Source organism: Urocitellus parryii, chromosome 1 (assembly GCF_045843805.1).
Source record: "Urocitellus parryii isolate mUroPar1 chromosome 1, mUroPar1.hap1, whole genome shotgun sequence".
Taxonomy (NCBI): Eukaryota; Metazoa; Chordata; class Mammalia; order Rodentia; family Sciuridae; genus Urocitellus; species Urocitellus parryii.
Window position 1 is genome coordinate 97,465,502 of NC_135531.1, and position 26,259 is coordinate 97,491,760.

The 26,259-nt window shown below is 41.5% G+C and overlaps 1 protein-coding gene across 4 annotated transcripts in view; it reads left to right on the top strand.

Moving 5' to 3' along the window:
• The window catches only part of Arhgap26 (Rho GTPase activating protein 26), a 416,502-nt gene that overhangs the window by 385,935 nt on the left and 4,308 nt on the right, over window positions 1–26,259 (top strand). Inside the window, exons 21-23 of one of the 4 annotated variants that reach the window (XM_077800951.1) lie at window positions 13,267–13,377; window positions 13,513–13,542; window positions 19,544–19,635. In XM_077800951.1, the coding sequence (XP_077657077.1) occupies window positions 13,267–13,377; window positions 13,513–13,542; window positions 19,544–19,635 (233 nt within the window). Of the gene's footprint in view, window positions 1–13,266; window positions 13,543–19,543; window positions 19,636–26,259 lie in introns of all 4 variants that reach the window. The other 3 variants (XM_026384432.2, XM_026384433.2, XM_077800956.1) reach the window with 3 other exon arrangements.

Below are 26,259 nucleotides of genomic sequence, written 5' to 3' on the forward strand. Positions count from 1 at the left end.
AAAAAAAAGAAGAAAGAAAATGAAAAGACAAGCTATAGACTAGAGAAATACATTCACAAATATTATCATTAATAAGGGACTTGAATCCACAATCTGTGCAGAATTCTGACTACCCAAAAGACAACAGACGTCTATAGAATGGAATAGAATTTAGTAATAAACATGAATTAACCACTATTCATGCTACAACATGGGTGAACCTCAAAACTGTTGTCCTAAGTGAAAGAAACAAGACAGACAGACACACACACACACACACACACAATATGTGATTCCATTTTTGTAAAATGTCCAGAAAGAGGAAAAATCTACAGAGCTAGACTGTGGCTGCAATGGCTGGGAAACAAGGGAAGAGATAACTGTAAATGGCAAAGGGACTTTTTTTTCCCCTCAAAAAAGGAATTTTATAGGTTATCACCTATATCTAGTTTTTAAAACATTGTAAAACTAGATATAGGTGATGGTTGTAGAATTTTATTAGTGTACTAAAATTTGTACACTTAATGTGTGTTAATTTCATGGTATGTAAATTGTTCCTCAACAAACCTGTTTTAAACTCTCCTGGGAATAGTAAGTTTTCCATAATTTCTAATTTTTTTTTAATTTTACTTTTTGGTACTGGGAATTGAACCCAGGGGCCCTTTGCCACTGAGCTATACCCCCAAATCCGCCAAGTCTGACCTCAAACTTGGGATTCTCCTCTCTCAACCTCCCAAATCACTGAATTTATAGGTGTGTCCACTGTGCCCACCTTCATCAGTGTTGATTTTTGTTATCCTTATTAGTGGGTAATAGAGACATATGATATCAAAGTTAAGATGGAAAAATATGAAATGACTAAATACTTTGCCTGAGTGAAGAGAAACTTTTTTATTAGTTAATTTAACTCTAATTAAATAGGCCTTGGGAAAATATATGCCACACTTTTCAAAACCTAAAAAAAAAAAAAAAAAAAAAAAAAAGAAAAGTATGGACAGCCAAGAATAGAAATTTTCAAAATATGAGCCTTGTGGCACTGAGATACCCATGATGATTTTAAATGGTGCATGGATGAACTTTTTTCCTTATCTTAATAACAATGAGTTTTTACTATTTAGAATGGACTAAAGTAGATGTTTACGTTTTGTTAAGGTGATCAATTTACAGACAAATATTAAGAAAACATTGTATTTTAACAACATAGGTGACTCACAGATAAGGCAGAAGTCCTGAGACTGAGGTGTGTGTGACTGAGAGTGGGCAATATTACCCATTCATCAGGAAAAAGGAAGCCAATGAGTGACTGAAATTGAGTGCTAGAACATAGGAATTCATCCAGCGCGCCTGTCTCCCTCCCTACTTCAGAAAAACAATGTCCAAAACTCCCCACCAGTCGTATTTGTTGAGCATAATCATCTTGGTGCACAAACCAGGGGTTGTCTGTGCAGCTGTCCTGACAAGGCCATGTGAGAACAGTGCTGTTTTACGTCAGGCGATGCTGATACAGAAGTCTGGCTTCCCTGGCTGCCAGCAGTCTTGCCCTTGGTTTCTGGTGGACTCATATTTCCTTTGCCTCAATTTTTGACTTTGATCCTGTGGAGTCTTTTTCTTATTTTTTAAATACAGCCTTTGAATATGGTCCCTTCCAGAAAGGCTTATTAAATATCCACAGCGCGTAAGAGATAGAAAAGGGATAAAGGTAGGGTCAAGACTGGAAGAAAATCATAGTCCTTGAGGCTTCAAAGGAGAAAGATGTAACTCATTGTGATATCAAAGAAGACTCAGGAAGGAGGTGGCATTTGAAACAGCCTTTGGATGGAATATTGGAATATAGGTGGCTGGGCTGTGGTGAGGGGCAGGGAGGAGACACTGAAGGTGTGAACAGCAGCACTGCAGGAACATGGAAATTGGAAAGCTTGAGGTATGCCCACAGCACAGGTCGACTGGTGTCAGTGTGACAAGAATGGAGGTGGCGAACTAAGGCCCTTGTGCCTGATCTGGGCAGGTGTCTGTTTATTGGATTTATGGTTTGTGAGATAAGAATGTTTTTCCACTGTTAGGCAGTTAACATTTTAAATGGTTATATAAAGTACCTACTTACTCTCCTCGATTTTGACTCTTGGTTTATAATTTTAACTAGTTACTTCATGGTCCCTTCAGAAAAAGTTTGCCCACCTAGAGAATCCTGGGGAAATGAAGACACGTGACAACTACTGAGAGGAGCATTGGGGCATATCATGAGAGACCTTCAAATGAGGGAAACCTACCTTGCTTTTTCCTTGGAAAAAATGGCAGTTTTGAGCATACATTTTAGAAGGTCTCAGGATAGGTCTATCCTTAAGCACAATTGGATCCAGGAACCCAAATTATTATTTTTGCTTGGGTCATTTTCCCTTCTTTCAAAACTTTATTTTGCATATATATGTTTGCTATGTAATATGAAAAAAGATCTCTGGTCCCCCTAAGCCAATACATTTAGGTATAAGATCGAGAAAGAACATCATTTATGTATTAGACTCCATGAATGAATGATGTTAAGTTACATGTCCATCCTTGAACCAGTCACTGTGGCCAGACTGGATCACATGCCTATCCCTGCTGTAAAATCCATGGGAGACTGGACCCACCAGTGTCTTTTTAAGAACATCACATAAATGGAATCATTCAATTCTGGGGTGAACAAGAACTTACCCAACCAGAGGAAGAGGAGTGGGAAAGCTGAGAAGAAAGAATAAACTGTACCTGCATATTCCATTCTACCCAGCTGCATTTAGTAGATAATGGGAAGTTTATGAAAGCCAAATGCTACCCATTCAACAACATTCAAATATTTAGTGAGCTATGTGTTTAGGAGGTTCATGTTCTTAGAATGTACCATAGGATAGTCAGAATGGTAAAAGGTAAATAAAGTGGGCTTGAGATTCATGGAGTATTCCAGGTGACAAGGCTGTGTTCTACTATCAACAGGGAAGCTCCCAAGTGTTTTAAGTAGACAGTGACATCATTAGATTTGCAATTTGAAATGATCAACAGGAATGGTTTCATTAAGCATTTATATGAAAATTCTTGTTTCCCCTGTAAATTTGCTTAGTAACTCAAAAGATTCTAGAGTAAATTTGGATCTACCTCAAGTTTGGAAACAAATAGAAATTTTAATTTTGTGAGATGAGAATTAATGGTGTTTTGCTGTCTTTGCTTTCATTGACTTCTCGATGGACTGGTTTTGAAGTACACGAACTAGGGGGGAATATAAAAATCATTTTCCTTGGGTTTGTTTTTATTCACAGATGTTAAAACTCTTTTTTCCAGTGGAAAGGGTGACCTTGCTGGAAAATCATTTAAAGTGTTTTCCAGTCAAGTCAATAAGCACTTCAGAATCAAAGGAACAAGGGGTGAAAAATCGCCCTGAAGCCTGGTGAGATTGTGTTCCTTCCTGGCAGCCTGTGCCAGCCACCGTGGAGGCCAAGCAAGATGATGGGGAGAAAGTGGGTTTTAGGTACAGTCACACTGGAGAGGCAGGCCCAGGCAAGGAAGATACGTACAGAGTGCAGAAGAAGTCTTGAGTAGGTCGAAATCGGATCAGAAACAATTTTCCACATGTTTAGACTATTGAATAAACACCAGAATTAGAGGGAAGTCAGCTATTCACTTGGGGGAAAGAAAGGGAGTCAGAGACTGTTGGCCTTTCCACCAGAGTTCATCTCTTCTTATCTCTCTGCCTCATACGCCTTTCATGGTATCCGGACTTAGGTTTGTATGCTTGCAGGAATTTAACTTAACACTCCTAGACATTGTCCTCGGCAGAAGTGCTTTTTTTCTATTGCTCTGACTTCTGAATGTAGTGAAATATTTTAGGCTTGTTATTCGAGGAATCCCCTCTCCCCAGGGTTACTGCTAAGCTGAGGTATCTTGGGCCACCAATGCTAATTTTAGATTCTCTTTTGTTTTCAGCCATGGACATTTAGATTCTTATGAAATCCTTTACCCTCCTTTTCCTCCCCCTAGCCCAAACAGGAAATATTCCCTGAAAGCAGACTGTATAGAAAAGTATGCCAGATGGCCAAGGGGTCACAGACAGTGTAGTTAACATATTGTCCAGCCTACTCAAAGCAGGACATCAAAGATGTCCTCCTGGACTTCCCTGTACCCCAGTGGAAGGGATTGGGGGAGGGGGGGCACCATTGATTTGCTATAATAACTTTACTAAAGTTAAAAAAAAAAGTTCAAAAAAATTAAAATACTCAACATAATTCCTTAGTGAGAAAGGTGGAAAATAAGAATTAGTTATTGCATGTAAAAGGTGCTCAGTAAATATTTGTTGATTTCATATGACTGAAAAAGCAGAGAAACAGAATCAGTTGGGAGCTGCTGTCTTGTGCAACCTAAACTATGGATTGGTGCAACAAAGTCTAAAGTATCTTTTGCCCCTAACACACACCCTTCTTCTAGAGAGTACAGTTAATACTTTGAATGGGCTAGGGAGATTATTTTTGTAACAACACTTATTCATTTTTGGTCACAAATGTATTAATTGTGGAAAATATTTTAAAGTATAAAGGTAAGCATGTGTAGGGGCAGGAAGTATGTAGGCACTCTATCATTTCTGCTCCATTTTGCTGTAAACCTAAAAACTACTCTAAATAATAAAACCTTTTTAAAAGAAAAAAAGTATAAAGAATACAAGTTATCTTTATTCTCATTACTAAGAGAATGAATGCTGTTAATATGTTGATATCCTTAGTGTCCAAAAGTATGAGTTTTTAATATATTTCATGTAAAAAAAAGTACATGAGCTATAAACATAATGCTTAACTAATTATTCTTTAGTAAACACTCCTGTGACCAACACCCAGGGGAGAAGTACAATCTCACCAGTGTCCCATCTCTTGCTTTCTCCTTTCCTATCACACTCCTCTCCCTCCTCACAGTAATTACTGATCTGATGTTTACAGTAATCAACTCCTTATTTTTACTTATATTTTTACCTCTAAATGTAGTTGATTCTTGCTATTCACCACAGTTATGTTCTGCAGAGTCACTGCAAATACGGAATTAGCCAATACCCAATCTTGGCTCCTAGGGGAACTACAGGGGATGGTTCCCACAAGCCTCTTATCCCTACATCATCATCCTCGACTTAAATGATACAATTGTATCTATATTTCTGTTTAAAGATACCTTATTTAATGGTATTGTTGATTTATTAATGTTGTACTCAAGACCAGCAGTGCTATCTCTCCTGCCTGAATGAAGCTTATCTAACATGTATTTTCTCTGCAAGGCACATGACAGCCTGGCTAAGGAGCACCAGATAGGCTTCAGCTGTGGGCTGGTAGGGGGCGGGCATTTCAAACAAAACAAAATCTCCAATAAAAGAGCACAAAAATGTGGCACTAAATAGACCTCAAAAGGACACTGGAACCAGAAGGCAGAGACTCGCTGCATTTGACCTCAGTCACGCATATTGGGTGACTCAAGTTTTTCACTGCTCCCTTCATGTCCTCAAATGACCTTCAAAGCACCCAAGTGTTTATTTGGGGGCAGTGGGTTCAGAGACATTTTAAAGAATAATTGAATTTGTAAGTTAGGAATCTGAAAATCATGAGGATAGACTGTATGTACCCCTAAAAGTAATATGTTGTTATTTTTTGAGTCTGGCTTCTTTTGCTAACCATTTTAAGAGTCATTCATATAACTGGAGTTCTTTCATTTTCTTTGTAATAGAGGGCACCATTGTAGCAATATACTAAAATTATTTTTTTCATTCTATTTTTGCTGACATTTGGGTTTCCAGTTTTTACTTCTCCAAATCCTTTCCTCCACACATCCTTGTACATTGTCCCCTCCAGGGACATGTGTGCACATTCCTCTAGGTGTGGATCTGAGCATGGAGCCGCTGGGTAGAAAAAGGTATCCTCACCTTTGCTAAATGATGCCACTCTATTCTTCAAAATGGTTGTAGCAGTGCATATCCCTCCTCCCGCAAAAGAGGAGTTGCAGATGTTCTATCTCCCCATAATCACCTGATATTTTCACTATTTTGATGTTACTTAGTCATTCTAGTGGGTGTATAGTATCATCTTATTGTGCTTTTAATCTGCATTTCCTGCATTATAGAAGAGTTGAGCACCATTTCTTTTGAGTTTTCGCTTTTAATGTCCCTGTTCAAGTTTCTTGCCCATTTCCCACTTGCTTGTCATATTCTTACTGACCAGTGGAAGTTCTTTATATAGTCTAGCTATGAGCCCTTTATTAATTTACATGTCACAGACTAACTTTTTTACTATTTTAATATTGTCTTTTGATAAATGTTAATATTTTAATATAGTCAAGTATATCAGTATCTTTCCTTATACTTAGCCCTCTTTATGCTCTGCTGGATAAATCCTACCCCCATGTACCTGATTGTTTTCCTCTACCATTTTTATTGTTTGCTTTTGGTATTTAGATCTGCAATCCATTTGGAAGTCATTTGATTTGTGTGGTGTGAGTTAGGGAGTCCTGGTTCATTTTTTTTCCATATTCAATTATTCTAGCTCTGTTTTTAGAAAAGCACTTTCTACTATCCTTATTAAATGAATAGGTCTATGAAAAAACTTCCAAACAGTGTAAACAAATATAAAATAAAAAGTGAATGCCTGTGTCCCCATTTCTCCATTCTTAGCCCCCTAGAGAAGATACAGCTTCATGCTTCCAGATTTTATTTAGGAATCACATTTACCCACCTCTGGCATTAGAATGGTGACTGTTAAGTTAGGTCTTAGAACAGTGAAAGATTCAATCCAATCCTCCAGCACTGTATCTTGCCTTTTATTTTTATGTCACAGTGAGTGAATTTGGTTTTGCAAGCACAGTATCTTCATTTTATACAGAATGACAATTGTAACTGCGTTCAATTTAAGATAGTAATATGCCTTGTAGGGAGGTATTAGGATTTATTATCAACCATTCAAATCTTGGGAGATAGCAAATGCTATCATATAGACATTTTGTAGTGCCCCCAAAGTACTTTAGCATTATTTTACAAATAATTTCATAACTTGTGAAATTGTGTAGTTGAAAGAGAATAAATATGTTTTCTGTTGGGAACCAATTCTGATATACCTGAGTGTGTTATTGAAAAACATTGAGAGGCTAAACCTTGTTCAATAGGAAATAATACTAAGCTCAATAAGTTTTGTGTGCCACACGCACAGTGGAGGCATTTGGGCCAATTTAACCTTTCTGGTCCTTTCCCTTGAGATTTTTTTCCCTAGACAAAGAGCAATTGAACCAGGACAGTTGTCCAAACATCTTTATTTCAAATCCAGAGCTTTTCTCTCTACCTTGTATTTCTGTATTATGCTATGTGAGAAGATTCCAATTAGCAACTGGGGGAAACCTAAGGATAGCAGATGCCTATTATAAGATTCCATATTTTGTTTAAATTGTGGAATTACTCACCATTCCCACCCATACCATCTGAGTTTAAAATTGATTTGAAACTTTTACTTCAGAATTGTTTTTAAAAAGCTGGAAAAGAGAACCACTACATTGTAGATTAGTCAAACTTAATTTTATTTATTTATTTAGGACATGCTTGGGATCAAACCCAGGGCCTCACACATGGTAGGCAAGTGCTTTACTACTGAGCTACATCCCCTGCCTTAGCGAAATTATTTTTAAAGTATTTTAAAAAGCAACTGCCTACAATTGTTACAGTCCTAAGGGGATTTCACCAGTTAATATTATTAAATAAGAAACAGAACTGCCTTTGTATGAATAAAAATGCATATTAAATTATATTAGATGAGGGGAAAGAATCTGTGTAAACACATGTGCATACTTAGTAATTGTCAGAAAAGAACACAGAACAATGAAGCTTGAGGCACATGGATTTTTTTCCACTTATAAAATTGAAAAGCACATACTGAAAGTTGGTAAGTATATATGACTTCTCTATTATAGAAGCTTGAGTGGACATACATTAAGGAAGATATGTTTTTTAAATTCCCAGCAGGTAAAAAATTCGTTGTTGTATCATTTGCTCTTACTTACCACTACTTCATTTAATCAGTGTTCCTTTTGACCCTTTTTTGATGGCTGAAGTTTTGACTTCCCTTTTCTTTTTATGTAAACCTTAAGTCAAGACATAAAGGGATATTTTTCAAGGAAGAATTCACTGATCTAGGAATAGATCAGATAAAAATACAAAGATTTTTCATGAAATGTTTTCTTCTCTCTCATTATGGCGACAGAGGGAGAAGTTGAAAGTAGTTCCCCTTGGATATAATGGCATCATCCCCAATTCCAAGTCTATTCAGGAAGGAAGGAAGATGGATCATTAAGGTCAGCTGTGTTCCAGTGATCTGACAGGATCTGTAGCCCAGGCCTGAAATAAGTGACCAGGAACCCATACTGCAGATGATGGGCCATTGCTTGCCCAAAGCAGTGTAAATGCTGATTTTATGTCTTCTCCATAGTGTGATGCTGGCATAAGACTCTTCCCCTCCCTGTGTACCTCCTTCCTCCTACTTAGCCCTGTCTTGGAGTTTCCTCTATTGAGCTACATACCCACCACTCCCTGCTTCTCTGGGAGCAGACACACCATCAGGCCAGGTGTCTGACATTCCAGGTTGTGCTTGTCTGTTTCTCTGTCCATCTACTTGTCTCTCTCCCAAACTACTTTCTTGGCAGAATGCCCTTTGGAAAATTAAACATTGCTTCCAGGTAGAAACAGAACACAGGAAGGGAATTGTATTCAATTGTACATCATTGAAAATGCCAGGAAAGAGAAGAATCCAACGTAACCTTCATAAACTAAGGGGAAAAGAAAGTTGATCTAGGTTTCTTTTCTCTTTTTTTATTTTTTATTTATTTGTTTTAATGATAATGCTCAATGCTGGTAGGGTCACAGTGAGAAAGCATTCCCAGTGTTGGTAGGAGTGCAGTTTGATAGGATTTTTTTGAAAAGCTATTTGCAGGATATATCAAGACCCTTAAAAGAAGCTCCTAGCCTTTGACCCACTAATTTTACTTCTAGGAATTTATGCTATGGAGACAATCGGTGACACAGACAGTGATCCTCTACAAGGATATGATTGCAGCATTGTTTATAATAGTTAAAGGGGGGTAGTGATCTGAATGTACACAATGAGTGAATGGTTACATAAATCAGAGTGTACTGTACAATAGTCTGTAGCCATTTTAAAATGCAATATCAAATGCTATTTAATGACATGGGAAATTTTTATTATTTATTAAATGATTTTAAAAAAAAACAGCTATTAACTACATATGTAGCATTATGCCCCCCAAAAGTGAGGGGGACACTATTGTCACTATTAACTTTATCATTTTTCTTCTTGCCTTTTCATACTTTTCAATTCCTACCAAGCTGACTATAATTTCGATTATCAGAATATAGAAAAATTATCTTTCTTCGTAATGGTCAGCTTACCTCTCCAGTAAGAGCACTCTTCTTGTACCAGCTCCATGACTGTGGTGAGGAGACCAGAGAGGGTCTGCCATATTCATCTTCAAATTGGGAGCTTGCCTGGGCAGCCCCGTCCACAGCATGGCAGGCATGCCCTGGCTGGTACACCAGACGTTCCATCATTCAAATGAGTCACCACAGAAGGGTGTCAAGCTGATGATATTGCTACACACTGTGCTTTAACTATCGGCCACAGCCCTGCATGCTGCCAAGGCTTTTAGCCTTATCTTCCTAACCGTTATTCTTTCACTGTCCAGTGAATGTCAGAGGAACTGACTGGGACTGTCTGACTCCTTCTGGGGACTCTGTGGGCCAGCAAACTGGAGCTGATGCAAGCCTTCCAGTTGGATGCAAACCAGACCAGCAAATGTTCCATCCATGCTAAAGTTAAAGCTGTTGTCATTGTTGCTATAGTTGGGCTTTGATGAGGCTCCTGGCAGGACCCCAGGAGTACCCCAGGAGTACTTAGGGTGCTGGGGTGTTGAGCTCCAAAATACCAGGCTGAACTGAGGGTTGTAGAGAGGGTTTTAGAGGTCATCTGCTAAAACTGTAGTTACAAAGTTATTTCTCCTATCTTAACTTTAATCTTGATAACTTTGGCCTCATTAATGGGAAAAAAGGTTGAGAATTAGATACTGAAGGTTTTAGAGCCAAGAATGAAATTGAACATTTTTTATTAGCCTGTTTTGTTTGGGATTTTTATGGAGTGAATTTTTTGTCAATTGCTGTCATTTTTAAGCAAATTATAGCCAGATACTGCTGTAGTGAAGGGAAAACTTAACATTGCACAGTCTTAGACCATTATCCTCATCCCTGTACCTCTTTTATTCCATTTATATGTTGTTTGAGTTGCATCAAAACTAAAATGTAATATGCTCTGTGTCTCTTGGAGGAGTATTTTTATGTAGATAGGCCACCTGTTGGTATGAGCATCATTGTAGTATATAAAATGTGCACTAGTATTATTGATAGGGACATTTATGACATGTCTGTGAAGTACAAGTAAACAAAAGTCATAATTCCTTTAGTGTTTTAAAAATAGAAGTACCAGGGAGTGTGCATTTTATTGTTTACACTAACTCAAATGTAGCGGTAATGAATTTTTAAATTGTGGTCATTTCATAGCAAATAAATGTTATTGCCGTGGCTAAAACACAAATAAATGAAGTTCTGGTAGTTGTTAAAAATAGCAGTTGATACTATGGCAATTGACATGGGGATTGACGACTAACTCAGAGTAATTACGCATACCCTGCATTCCAGCCACACCCCCCATGCTTTCAGCCCTGTCCTACTGGCCAAGAACCATTTATATATAATGATGATATGAGAAAACACTCAGAACCCACGTGTGTTCTTGACTAGGTTCCCACTTCTGCCTTTAGCCAAAGGCATAATTCTTGGTACAGACGGGATAGGAAGCTGAATGTGTTTCCTACATATAAAAATCATTTTTTAAAAAAAGATATAAAGACTTGTTAGTTGTCCTGTGGCAACCACTGACCAAAGGAACAGATTAGTCCAGGCCCCTAGGCCTCTAGGACTGGGCTGTTTTCAAACCTCCAAATCATTCCTGGTCAGACTTGGGTGCCTGGGCTGGCGTCATTGCCAGGCCTTGCCTCCTAGGACATTATCTAGTGGGGCAGGGTCAAATGAGGGGACTGAGAAAGTGAGCCCTCTCTTGCCAACACTGTGCTGAGGACTACAGTGGAAGTGAGGCAACAGTGCTCCAGGACTAGACTGAGTGGAGAGGGAACAGGTATTACACTAATAATAGAGTGACTTATCCCTTAGCTCATGGATCTCACTTTCTTATATTACAATTGTTTTTTTAATTTGTCCCATCTTGTCAGATATATTTTCAGCTCTTTGAAGTCAAGGATCTTGGCAAATTCCACTTATTGTCATGATCATTCTAGGGACTTAATGACAAGTCTTTGCTAGATTGAGAAAAAAAATTTAAAGAATCATACACTGAATTGAATTTCTTCCCTTATATGAATTCCATTTGCTATTATGAATCTATCAGACAGAACACTAGAGGCAGGATCCTGGAGTTTGTTGGAATTTACAATGTGTGGAGTCTTATTGAATCTGTCTGTGGCTGCATTCTCATGCTCCCTTGCAGATGTCTTAGCATGTACAGGAAATTCAGAAATCAGTGGTTAAAAAAAAAAAAAAGTTGTTAATGCTATGACTAGGTCTGTAAAGAAGCTCAGCACAGCTTTGAGGCACTCAGCAAGACCAGTTGTCCCAGAGACAGTACACTGGTAAAAGAGCCCTGAGCTTGGGGATTGGGATTTGAACCTCAGCCTTGTCACTTACAGGGTGGCTGTCCTGAGGCAAGCCTCATGTTAGCCCAAGTTTTCACATTTGTGAAATGGCAATTTAAATAGTGCCTGTTTGCAGGCTTGTGGGGTCATGTTAAATGAGATTCACTAATTTACTCACCAATTACTTATTGAATACCTGGAATGTACTATTTTAGACATTGAGATACAACGATAAGCAAAAGGGAAAAATCCCTGCTGTTATGGAATTTGTATTCTAGAAATATAATAACACATAATGGCATTTAATGAACGTTTCATCAGATTCATCTGAGGATATCTAATGAACTCATGAAATAGATTTTTCCTGTATGTTTCCAAAGGTGTTTATGTTACAACAATAGGTAATTAGGGCCATTATCGAATCTTACCTCTGAATTGGTGTACCCTAGAGAAGTCCCATTTAGTAAAACATACATGTGTTCTTGCTTAGAAAGTCTCCTCCCCTTGAATTAGACTTCTGTCGGTTTTTTTTTTTTTTTTTTTTTTACCTCCATAAAGTGCCCAGCAGTCCTCTGAGACTCAGGGGCTGCAGGCAGCATTCTGGCCAGCTGGTTTCCATGTCTTCTCAGCCCTTGATGTTTGTACTATCTGGGACTTAAGGTGATTTCAAGTGTTTGTATAATTTGTGGAAATAAGTCAAAGGGTTAGTATGGTCAATTAAAATCCACAAACCATATTTTAGTGAGTAATTTCAACCTTTCCTCTTCAAATCTTTGATCAACCACCCATCAAAGAACAAAATGGACAGATTTAAGGTTTCAGTGCTTTTTTTTCTTTTTCAAAATGCCTTACCACTGGGGCTTTTTCTTTAAGCAGCAAAATGCCCAGAATCCACGAAAGGAGAAATGGCTAGCCTAGAGAGCAAACCTCCAGGGAACTGCACACAGCCGTGTTTGCACACCACCTTCTAAGAGGTGTGTGTCCATATCCACTATTGAGTTTCTAATGCAGTGCTTCGGATCTCTAATGACACATAGCCCATTCAGTTAAAAATATAAACAGGAAATTGTTTTCTGGCCCTTGTGGCCCAGAAAAAAAAAATGGTCGTTTCTGCTGAGACATAAGTTTAAAACATTCCCATAAGAGTGGGAGCTGAGGCTGGTGCTAAGCTAGCCCTGTGTGGGAACAAGGCTGGTGATAGGATATGGAGCTCAGGTGTATGGTTTCAGGCATTGTCCACCGATGGCCAGAGGTACCATGAACATGATTGGAGAAGTGCCTGTCACCTAGAAAGCAGTGTGTTCTGCTGGGCAAAGAGACATGTTTGTGCTTCGAGGAATTACAGAACAGGAATTCCTTGGAAGATGCAAAGGTCTGGTCTGGAGAAATGTGACTTGGCCTTGACCACATGTCCCTGGGTTTTAGTGTTCCTGTGTTCTGCTCCAATGCCCCAACATTTGGCTTCCCATGAACCTCCCATGCTCCCATTGTGGTTTCCCTGTGTGTGCTGATGAGTTTTCTGGTTGTTCTGTCTTGCAGCCCCCCGAATCCAAGCCCAACTTCACCCCTCTCGCCATCTTGGCCCATGTTCTCGGCGCCATCCAGCCCTATGCCCACCTCATCCACGTCCAGCGACTCATCCCCCGTCAGGTCTGTTGCAGGGTTTGTTTGGTTTTCTGTTGCTGCCGTTGTTCTCTCATTGGCTTGGTCCTCTCTTCATGCAGTGTTCAGCCTCCTCGTCAACTTTGTTCCCTGCCATCCAAACCTGCACTTGCTTTTTGACAGGCCAGAAGAAGCGGTCCATGAAGACTCCAGGTAAAACCACGGATGATGACCAACCTGTTCCCGTTTATCCAAAGCTGGCCAGGGACAATGGGGGCCTCCTCTACTCTCCTGTGGTTCCATCCTAAGAGACCAAAGCCAGAAGGGACCACTTGCATGAACAGCATGACATGTTTCACACCCTTTCTAACCTTAACTCATGTTGAATTAATCTCTGATGCCTAGAGTTTGGGGAAAGGGCACCTCCTGAATAAGCTCCTCTTTTGATGGCTCTATGAATCATTTTGGCTCTCTGCTTTGGTATAAGATAACATACAAGGGACAGTGCTGAGGTGCATGCTGGCCTTCTCTCATTTTTATCAGGTAGCCTCAGAAAACATTTATTTGTGGGGTTGGGCCACTGGCCATGAGCACTGACACCTCATCACTGAGACCAGATCCATGGGGCAAAAGATAATATAACAGAATAAAAGACAGACAGGAAGCAGTTTCTCTTTAAATTGCTCAGGGCTTATGCCTCCTTGCCCTCCATATACTCCAGGAACCATCTGGGCTCCCAGCCTTCTGTCTCTGTCATGAACCTGAGCACTCGTGGGAACAGGCACCTCCTCTTTTTGAGGGTGAGCAGCTTGACCTAGTTCCCCTCCCCAAGGGCTGTGCTATAATTTCTCTTGCCTTGGTGACTTCCATACTTACGTGCCACAATTCTTTGTATTTGAGCTCTTTGTAGAAAAGAAGCTCTTCAAATACAGGAAAAGAATTGACAAAGATCATGCAGATCTCTCTGCTGTGTAGTTCCCGAGGATGGGTATTTTTTGAATTTAGTCTCTGCTTTCAGATAACCAAAATATAGGGCTGAATTATAAATATCATGAACATTCTAGCTTTGGCCATATTTTCTCATCCATCTTTTTCTCCCAAGGTTGGGTCCAGCAGGGAGGCTTAAATAATTTATAAAGCTGACTCTCAACTTTTTAAAAAGGAAAACCCCATGCTATTTATAGAGAACTACATACATTACTCTCCCCCTCCAGGCATTTTCAATCTATCATTTCAGTCTATTCTCATGTGAGAATGAGATAAGACATGTCCTGAACCCTATTATAAAAAAGCAAAGTTAGGTACAGAGAGGTGCCTTGGACACAGTCACTTGTCTAAATGGAGCCAATGCAGAATTCAGGAGTTTGGCCCTTCAGCCCAGCTCTCTTTTTTCCAAACACATGGGTAGCCTCAACTTCAAGTTTCCGTGTAGCTGCCAACCCTAGAGCCTGGCCTGTCTAGGCATGGCACAGCTTTCTACTTAGACTTGTCCTGAATGATGGGAAAACTAGATATTTCAGCATATTCTTTTTTCCTCACCCTAATAAATAAGGTAAAAATTCAGATCCTATAACTTCTGGACGCTTGGGAGATATTTACATCCCAGGCTACCAGAGATGGTATGGATTGTGCAGGTGAGATCACTCATTGCCTCGTGAGGACCTGGACTACATTAAAGTGACCAGAGACAGCTGCCTTCCAAAATGCTCACTTACTCTTCAGAGAGACTCGAGCATTAGGAGAATGTGGCTCTTTCATTTTCATCAAAAGGGACTAAATAAAATATTGCCCCCTTGGACAGAATGGGTGAAGGGCCTCAAATAATGGGATCATTCAGTTACCAAAAAAAAAAAAAAAAAAAGAAAGAAAGAAAGAAAAGAAATGTACTGTCTGCTTTACTGGTATTTACTTTTTTGTGTCCCTGAGCTGTGGGACCCTGTTGCTTGTCAGATCTCTACCTCTCCACTCCTTTTCCAAGGGTTTTTTTTTTTTTTTTTTTTGGTGGTGGGTGGGGGGTGTTTCCTTTCACTCCTTTCCACCTCCCAAGCTATTTCCAGATTGGCTGTGGACAGTGGCAATAGGCTGCTTATCTGGTGTGTTTGGGGTCATGGTTGCTCAGTAGTGCCCCCTTTGGTCATTGTTAGAATAGCACCATTTGGATGATGTTCTTCCACAGCCCTTCAGGAAGCTGCCATTTTGAAATAGGCAAGGCTGAGAAGGGCTTGGAATTGGCCCTCACTGAGCTACATGTGTGTGCCAAAGTGAGCACAGATGAGGACACTGGAGGACAGAGTGCCCACCAGAGAAATGCAGAGGGCTACAATCCCCTAATTGCTATTGCAGTGTATAGCCAAGAGGTGGGGGCATAAACCCATTAATCAGGTTCAGTGAGGCCTCCCCCAGATCTACTTACAAGACATGAAGCTTCAGATTTCCTTCTCTGGGCAGAGCTTTAAAAAACAAACAAACAAACAAAATACTGAATTAATAGCCCCATAAACTTCTACATAATGTCTCCTCTAGAAATGGCTTCTTCACTCCTCTTCAAACCATTTTTAGAGCTTGTTGGTTCAAGCTGGGAATGAAGCCATAAGGGTGTGGAGGGGCATTCTCTTCACATTCCCCTTTTCTTTCATTTACCCACCAGCCTCCTGAGGACCCGCCCCCCCCAGTCCCATACCCATAACTTGCATTTGCACATGTGCCCCTGGAAATTATGCCTTAATGATCAAGTCATTGCAACCTGCCAGCCTAGCTGGCCCCACCTCCCAGCAATGCGTACAATAGAGTGGGTTGTCATTTCTGCAAGCTTGCAAGGGCATTTGAGGGAAACTCCTCTGAGTGCTTTCCTGGCCTCGTGCCATGCTCAGAAGGCAAAAATGAAAAGTAAACTAGCAGAAGGATCTAAACCTGTTCATGCCCTTGAAGGCCCAGTGGAGGGCTCAACAGTGCTGTGACAGGAGCAGCTGAAACCACCCCAGGCTGTCTTGTGTCCAGCATTGAGGTGCACTGCCGACAGTAGGAACCAAAGATGCATGGCAAGGACTTATTTTTTTTAATCAGAGCCAAAGCCTACAGACACAATCTTTCTGCCAAGAGGATCTGTTTTAATACGTGCCCTATGAAAAGCAAACTCCTCAAGGCTTTTGAGAGGGAGTTGTGAGATCCGGAACTTGTTGGGTTGACAAAATTTTAAAAAGATAAGCTTTCACCTGGATAGGATTGCCAGATTTAGCAAATAAGATAAAAAATATGGCATACTTGGTTAAATTTGAATCATAGAAAAACAGCAAATATTTTTTAGTATATGTATGTCCCACATATACAAAAATATTCATTGTTTACCTGAAATTCAGATTTAACTAGGTGTCCTATATTTTTTCTGGCAACCCTACCCTTGGGGAACAAGAATTACTCCTTTCTAAAGCACCCCTTCTAGGATCGTAGCTCAATGGGAGAGTACTTGCCTAGTGCACACAAAACCCTGGGTTCCACCCCCAGCGCTGCAAAAATACATAAATAGATAGATAGATAGAGATAGATTAAAAAAATAATGAAGGCATCCCTTCTAGCATCCCTACCCCCTCCCACACACACACCCTTTTTTGTTCCTTTTGCACATCCTAAGGTGATAGAGGAGAAGCCTCAGAGGAAAGGACCCTCCCAAAGACTGTTTAGTCACCTCTTCTCTTCAGAGAAACACAAAGGGCCTTTCCTGTCCTTTGCTTTTATTTTTAATGTACTATCTTCTTGTCTTTTCATTATTCAATACCTAAAACCTAATGTTAGTGGAAAGTTATTCTTTTAAAATGGTAACCTTAGGCACCTGAGACCATTCCCTGTTCTTTCTACCTGCCAAATACCCCAGCTGGTTTCCCTGGCTTACCCCTATTCTGTCCTATTACCTTTACTTAATGAGGTTAATAAATAACCTCTACAAAAATCCAGTCAGAGGGACCCTGCCTTCCCCATACCCCTGAACTTTGCCCTGCTCTGCCCTGTCCTCAAGAGGCAGTAATCCTGCTTCCAAACCTGGTCTCTAAGACCTTGGCTCCTGTGGCCTGGATTCTCCTTCCACCTCTGATGTCATGACAAGCTCCACTTACCTGTTAGTATGGTTTTGTGGCTGTTTTAGCAGTTTTCACAGCCAGCTGACTTCTCCTCCTCTCTGTTACCCCCCCACCTTAAAAATAGGCTTTATTTTTCTGTCTCTGGAAAGTTGCACATGAATATTCAACCCCAGCCAGCCAACACACAGACTTGGCTTAGTTAAATCAAAGAATGTGCCCTTGTCCTGAACTTTATTCTTCAATGATAATTAGACAGGAAGAGCTACTTTCCACTGGGAATTGGTGAATACTAAAGGCTCTCTCCTTTATTCCCAATGGCCCCACTTCATTTTCTCCCACTTTCCCAGTTTTTTCCCATCTGGCCATCATCTCTTAGCTATTAGAACGCCAGAGAGAACAGCAGTAAACTGTTGTTGCCCTGGCAACAAATTCTGGATATCATTTATTCTGATCGCCCTACTGTACACAGACTTTTTAAGTGGTTTTTCCTTTCAGTTTTCATGGACCCAAGACTGGAAGGTCTAGACGTTTGGCCCTAGTTTAGGTTTCCATCCATCTATCACTCTTGTTTCACAGAGGAAAGTTGAACTTGGTGATGCCAAAAATAAATAAATAAATAAATAAATAAATAACAGTTCCAGAATGACCAAGACACCATGCCCCATCTGATTCTACCTGACCTTACCTGAGGCCAGACCCTTCCTCAGCTGAGTCTCACTCTGCCACCAGAAATCGTACACACTGCTCCTGGAGGCTCTCTATTAGTCAGTTATAGATAATTTTCTAATTCAGAAAACCTCCATGCTCTTTTGTTTTTTCTTCTTCTTCTCTTTTTTCCTGCCTCTGAGCCTTTAAAAGCACCTCCTCAGATGACATAGAGGAAGAGAATCATTGGTGGCCAATGAGCCAACTTTTGCCAGATTGTCATTCTGATCCTTTAGAAGTCTATATAGATTGTTTGAAACTAGTTGGATAGCAAAGCCAAAATTGACGGAGGAGAATAGAATTTACAAATTATTCTCTAAAACACAGGTTAGTACATTATGACCTGTGGTAGGTCACATTGACCCCCTGCCTGTGTTTTGTCAATAAAGTATTATTGGAACACATCCACACTGATTCATTTAAATGTTATCTGTGGCTGCTTTCTTGTGGCAGTGCAGCATTGAATAGTTGCAACAGAGACCATAGGGCCAAAAACCCTAAAAGATTTACTGCATGGCTCTTTGAAGAAAAAAAATCTGCCAACCTCTGATCTGGTACTGTGGTTCTCAGTCTTGATTGCATGAGAATCACTGGGAGGGCGACACCCACCAACTTTTTGTTTTTGTTTTTTGTTTTTAAAATTCTGATGGCGGTGTTTGAATCTGCAAGTCAGTAGAATCCAGACATCTGCAATTTTTAAATGCTCCCCAGGTGTTTCTGATGCACAGTGAGAGTGTTTGCCAGCACTTACTGGACATGAAGACAAAAAAAAAAAAATCTCGTCCCCTCACCCTTCTTGCTGCCCCCCCCACACACACACATTGGTGCACATGTGTGTTCATGCACACATATGTGTGACTGCTCACATATACCTTCTCGATTGCCTGCCCACCTGAGGGTTCCTGCTCTGAAATCCTGCCCCACTTGTAAGACCTAGCCTAGTGAAAATAAGGAACATCTGGGAGAAGTAATGTCAGCCCATGGCCAGGAGCCGAGACCTGGCTCTGCTGGAATTTCTTCTTCTTGACTCGCTGAGTATTTCAAGAGTGTCGGGAGTGTTTTCAGAGCAGCTTGAAAGTTCCTTCCTGACCCTCTCTCCCTCCCCACAAGGTACTCCTGCTCCAGAAATGGGGCCCAGCCTGTCCTTCCACGTTCAGCAACCATAACTCCCAGGTAAAGTTTTAACGTGGCACAAGGTGACCCCTCACAGAGTGTAGTTTCTTCGAGGTTGTGGCTTTACTCTGAATATTTCTCATTTTTCTACTGTGACCTTTGCAACTGTCCCACCTCATGTTTTGCCATCTGGCTGCCTTGTCAGGCTCTTCCCACAAGTGAGAACTAGGTGGCCTTCAGGGAAAGGGAAGAAGAAGAGAGAAAATATCTGGGGCTTTCTAAGGTTTGGAAAAAAAAATGTTAAATAAATTCTTGTCTTCACACAGCACACCGTTCCGGAAGGCAAAGGCCTTGTATGCCTGCAAAGCTGAACACGACTCGGAGCTCTCGTTCATAGCAGGCACGGTCTTTGATAATGGTGAGTTTCTCAGCCCCTTGACAAAGTATGGGGGAAGCATCTGAATAACTGGCATTCCTACCTAGGGAAAAATCTCAATAGAGTGGTTAAGACCAAACCAAAATAAGAGAATAGAAACAAGACTCTGAAGACATGATCAAGAATAGACAAGTAATCAGCAATTCTTTGAGGTGTTATGAACATAAATGAGATTTTTGCCTGAAAAGGACTCAACCCAGTACCTGGCAGTAACTTCTAGAGTTTAGGTGGGGGTGCAGCGGTAGTGCACATCTTTAATCCCAGCTACTCAGATGAGGCAGGAGGACTGCAAGTTCAAGGCCAGCATGGGCAACTTAGCCAGACCTTGTCTCAAAATATAATAAAAAGGACTCGGTGGTAGAATGTGCCTGAGTTTAATTCCCAGTACCAAAAAGAAAAAAAAAAAAAGTCTGAGGTCTGGACAGAGGGTAAGACACAGAGGCTGAAGAAAGCCAGGCACAGTGGCACACACCTGTAATCCCAGTAGCTAGGAAGGCCAAGGCAGGAAGATTGGGAATTCAAAGCCAGCCTCAGCAACAGCGAGGTGCTAAGCAACTCAGTGAGACTGTGACTCTAAATAAAATACAAAATAGGACTGGGGATGTAGCTCAGTGGTTGAGTGCCCCTGAGTACTGAGTTCAATCCCCAGTACTCTCCCCTCCACCAAAAAAAAAAAAAATGCTGAAGAACAGAAATGGGCTGCAATTAGTGCAAAGGTCAGGTGGAAGTTGAGACCACCTGCTCTGTGCCTTCTTCCTCTTGTGTTTACCCTCCCCAGCAGGCAAGACATACTCCCCAGATGGCAGGGCATGTGGTAAGCTCTGGGGCAGTAAGGCTCACTGGGTTCCTGTTTATCCTCTTCTTAACTTTTGGGAACATAAACTATCTCACAATTGTCACCCTGCAAGCTTCCAGCTGTCCTACTCCAGAATCCTGCTGTGAAAATGGATGCACAGACCCCCCCCCCAATAAAACAGGGATTTTGTATTTGGCTTTACTACCATTTTCTTGTGCCTTTTAATTTTGTTTTTCTCCCTAAAAATAAATTTTAAGTGACAATTGATGTCATAATTTGCCATTAAGACTTATCATTTACCAAGAGAAAAATTTGGATTCTATTGAAAAAGCCCATGTTCCTATGACAGCTCAGTTGTCCCCAGGTGAAACTCTCCTTTAGGGTTCGCCTTCCTGGATCTCTGGGCAAAGGCATTTGTTCTTTTTCCCTCAAAGAAAGAAGCAAAGGCAGCTTCCTGGTTTCAGAAATTGGATGTTTTTCTTTGGCTGCCTCCCTGGCCTCAGGTAGAGCAGGGGTAAAGGTTTAGGAATAGATATTTTTGTTACCCAACACATTAATCTTCGCAAGTGGCCCGCATTGGTCCAGATCCCACCTCCTCCCACCTGACTGAGAGCCAGAAATACAGGGCAGCCAAGGTGACCATGTAGCCTTGGAGAACCTGAACTCTAAAGCCCAGCAGTACTACAGGTCCCAGCTTGACCACTTTCTCTTGTGTGACCTCAAGCAGCGACTTAACCTCTCTATGCCCCAGTTTTCTTCTGCAATAGAAAGATGGCACTGCCTACCTTATAGAGCACTGAGAGAGGAAATTGAGATAATGCACATCATATGTTTAAAATGGTGCTTGTATGAGTCAGCTGCCCATTGCTATGACAAAATACCTGAGGAAAAACAACTTAAACGGGGAAAGATAAATTTTGGCTCATGGTTTGAGGTTCCATTGTTGTAAACCTGTGGTGAAGCAGAATATCATGGTGGAAGGGTTATGGTAGGGCAGAGTTGCTCACCTCATGGCAGCCAGGAAACAGAAAGAGAGAGGGATAGAGGGTGGGGGGAAGGAGGAGAGACAAAATAAACCTCCCCCCCACATACACACATACCAACTTCCTCCAAGTAGGACCCACCTAATGTTTCCATCACCTTCTAATAGTACCATCAACTGTGGACCAAGACTTTAACATATGGCTTTTGGGAGACACTTAAGATTCAAACCATAATAGAGCTTAATACATATTAAGCATTTAATATCTTATCATTGAGATCATCATCATCATCATCATCATTCTCTCTGTTTCACAAAAAGGCCCTATCTTTTCATAGTTCCCAAGGACTGTCTCCTTTTTAGCCAGTATGGCCCAAGCCTGGCTTTTGGCTGGGCAGTAGGTGCTACACCTCAACTCTATGGGTCCTGGCTATTCCTGGAAGGGCCTTACATTCCAAGCTGGAGCAAAGATGAGTTCCTGGGGACCAACCCTTGACTTCATCAAAGGGCTACCACCTGTGTGCTCACCCCATGTATCTGCTCAGTGGGGATGTTAATCAATCTTGGATAGACAGAATAGAAAGCAATACAGACTTGGGGGAGAGGGTGATTCCCAGGTCACACTCAACCCTGGGCCACCTGGGCCAGCAGAAGCAGGATTAAGCCCAGAACTTCGTGTGGCCTGATTGGCCTGCTGAGCCTGTGTTTCCCTTTATGCTTCTCAGACCTCAAAGCACTATCCTTAAACCATTGTTAACTTTCACTTGGGTACTTTACAAATCAGAGTGCAAAAACCAGCCCAGCCACCTCTGCTGTCAGCAGCTGGTGCGTTCAGGTCCCAGCAGACTGGCAGGTCACAGTGGGTCTGCTGAAAGCAATCCCTGAGCATGTCATCCATGAGAATCCCCCTAATAGACCCAGCTGTAACATGACCATTTCTGCAATGAACCAGAATGGGCTGCATTGCTCAGATTTCTGTCCCCTGCTGTTGGCAGGGGAGGGGCTTCTGCCCAAAGGTAAGCAAGGTGTGAGAGAGCCCCAAATTTGTAAGTGAATCAGGAATTGAATTTCCATCCTCCAGGTCCCAGTTCCCTGCTCATGTGTGCAAGGGACCATCTTATTCCTAACAGCTATTCACCCAAAGCACACAGAGGACCAAAATATTCTTGCATGTGTTAAATTGTCACTCCTTTGATCAAGTGAAGTCTTTTTTTTTTTTTTTTTTTTTTTTTTTTTTTTTGGTACAAGGGATTGAACCCAGGGACTCTTAACCACTGAGTCACATCCCCAGCCTTTTTTGTATTTTATTTAGAGACAGGGTCTCACTGCGTTGCTTAGGGCCTCAGCTTCCCGAGCTGCTGAGATTACAGGCGTTTGCCACCATGCCTGGCTTCTTTTTCCATTATTAAAATACCTTTATTGAGATATCCATATACCATTGTGGATTTACCATTTAAAATCTACTTTTCAGTGATTTTTAGTGTATTCAAAGTTGTACACCCATCATCTAATTCCAGGATATTTTCATCACCCTCCCTCAGGAAATGTGGATCCACACCCCCTAACAATGATGCCACATTTACCCCAGCCCCCCTCCTGCGAGCCCAAGGGAGCCACTGATCTACTTTCTGTCCCAATAGATTTGGCTGCTCTGGATATTTCATACACATAGAATTTCACAGTATAACTGGCTCTCTTCACATTGTATAATGTCTTCAAGGTTGATCCATGAAGCCTATGTCAGAACTTCATTCCTTTTGTGGCTGAATAATGTTCCCCTGTTCGGATCTATACCACATTTTATTTAAACATTTATCAGTGGATGGACATGTCATTTGTTCCCACTTTGGGCTGTTATTAGTAATACTGATGTCCACATTCAGCTATAAGTTTCTTTGAAGACGTATGTTTCCACTGGTCTTGGGGATACACCAAACAGTGGGATTCCTGGGTCACATACTAACTCTGTTTAACTAAGGAAGTGCCAAATTGTTTTACAAGGAGCTTGTATCATTTTATATTCCTGCCTCCTTTCCTGTGAAGTCTCCTTCTGAAGAAGTTTAAATAGTTAACCAAAAAATAAGACAAGAAAAGATACTCACGTGATTTTTAACTGCCAATTCCATTTCTTTCCAGCAGGGTGCTCTACACCCACCCCAAACTTGGTAATCATCATAAATCTCATGGTGGTAAATGAGAGCAGGAGAGAGGTTGGGTTGAAGGGGTCCCGGGGCCTTACCCAAGCCTTTCTGTGATCTCCAGGAGTCATGGCAGAGTTCACTGACCCTAGTTTGTTTTTAACCAGCAATGCCAGTGACCTTTCCAATTCCCTAAAGAACAGTGCCAAATTAAACTGAAAGAAAACACCTCTTGGTGTGAACTGAGCTGCAGTCAAAGATGGAACTGACAAAATGTTAATCCACTTTTTAGATTGGTTTGGCTGATAATATTTTATTAGGTCCTATTTTTATTAGATTCCTTCACCTCTATATGAAAAATCAGGCATTACAGGAGAAAAGAAAACTATTGATGGGTTCAACAGAGGGGTCTTTTTCCCTTTCTGCCTCTCATAGGTTTACTGCTGGAGGTATTAGGTAAGGGCTGTTTAACTTGGATGCTCTGTAGCTGTCAAATGAAATCATCACACCAATCAGAAGAGAATTTCCTAATGACAGGTTCAGAAGGCACATGGGCTCCTCTGTGCTGTGTGTATGTTGTATCTCTTATATTTTTATTTTCAGGAATAAGGAGGAGGAGGAGGAGGAGAAGGAGGAGGAGAAGGGAGGGAGGGAGGGAGGGGCACACAGAGGCAAAAGGCTGTTGTTTCATAAGGGTTGATCTCAGCCTTGGACTCCAGGCCCGTGCCCTGACTCAAGCAGCTGCTTTGTCAGCTCTTGGACTTTGGTCAGTGGGGGGATGGACATGCAGTACTCGGAAATAACTCCAGTGTCAGCCTTTGCCAGTCTACTAGGAAACTGTGCACTTCACCAGGAGCACCTCACACAGTAACTGGAAAGAGAAATACCTCGTGTTCTCAAGAACATTAGTCATCTGGAAGCAGTATGATCAGCAATACCTGGAAAATTCACATGGCAGTCACTAAAATTGGGTTCTTGGGATACTTTCATCAGGATCTGAGATGAGCTAGAGCCCTTGGTGGTAGTGCATTGGGTACAGCACTGGTGCTGGGCAGGGTTGTCCCAGGTGCTGCATGCTGATGGAGCGCATCCTCACCAGGGAGCCTCCAAGCTGCCCAGGAAGTGGGGTTCTGGAAGGGCTGCAGGTGGGGGGTCTTTCAGCCTCCCTCACTGTCTTCACTGCGACACCCAAGGCTGGGTCATCTCTACTTCTCACTTGGGCATGTCCACCAGCCACCTAACAGGTCTGGTCACTTTCATTCTTTCCCCCGCAGAGCATTCTCTATGAAGCAGCCTGTGGTCTTTGAAACATGAAAATCACATCATGTTATTCCCTGCATATAGTACCCCAGCAGCCTCCTCCTACTCTGGGAATTATTTATGAGGCCCTCTGTGGCCCAGCTCCTGCCCTTCTGACCTCCTGTCTCCCTCACTTGATATGCTGCAGCCTCACAGGTCACCTTTATGTTTTGAAATAGGGTTGGCAAACCCTATTTCCCCTGCCAGTCAAATCCAGCCCTCCACCTGTTTTTAGAAATAAAACTTTATTGAAACACAATAAATATAAATATTGACATTTATCTGTGGCACTACAGTGGCAGAGTTGCCAGAGACGCATTTATTATAAGGCTCTTTATGAAAAATATGCAGACCACTGTTCTCAACTGACCCCAAACTCTTGCACAGCTGAGGACCTTGGTACTTGCATTACCACCTCCTATCTGATTTCTTTTGGATCATTCAGGTTTTAGCCTTTTAAGCTCCTCTCTCCCTATCTAGATCCCTATCCCAGTCTCTCTCTCCTCTTAGCACTACCTGAAATGATATGCTTGTTTATTGATTGATTATCCCTCCCTGGGAGCAGACTCTTGTCTGCTTGTTCTGTATGCTACCAACAAGAATAGTGTCTGGCACACATTAGTTGCTCAATTGTTAAATGAATAAATGTATTTCAACCATACAGAGGTCCATATCTCTTCCAGTTAAGGTTTCTTCCCCCAGGGACATTAGTGATCTTAGTCACACACTTGCCCCCAGTCCACAGTGAGCTAAGGAAGGGAGGGAACTTGAGTGTAGGTGCAGGGGGATACAACTTGAGTTGTAGGGCATAGCCAAGGACATGGCTGAGGGAGAGTGGGAGGCAGGAAGCACACCCATTTCAGCAGCACCTTATATTTATTATATGCTTGGTGAGCTGGAGAGCCGCCCAGGCAGCCTGCATCAACACCTCTAGTGTTTCTGTGGCACATTGAACACTGGTGCAATTCAGAGTGCTGGGCATCAATCAGTGCAGTTCAGCCCACCAAGCACTCACTGAACATCTTCAACATTCAGAGCACTGAGCTAGGCCAAAGCAGTAGAGGTTAGGACCAAAGCAGTAGAGGTTAGGTGTCCTGGGCTCTGATATACTTCCATCATATAGATATATTGTCCAAAGTATCTTGTCCAAAATTACACAGCTGGTATCTGTGTAATTTTGGACAAGATACTTAACCTTTCTGAGCCTCAGTTTCTTATTGATAAATGAGGATCCTAGCAGAACCATCTCCACAGTCACTCTGAAGATGAAAGCAGGCGATGTGGAAGCACTTATCAGCAAAGGGTCTACCGCTACACATGTCTACACATGTGTTGTCATTCGGATCTTTAAGGAGCACATTCTCTGGTTGAATAGAGGCGGGATATAGGAT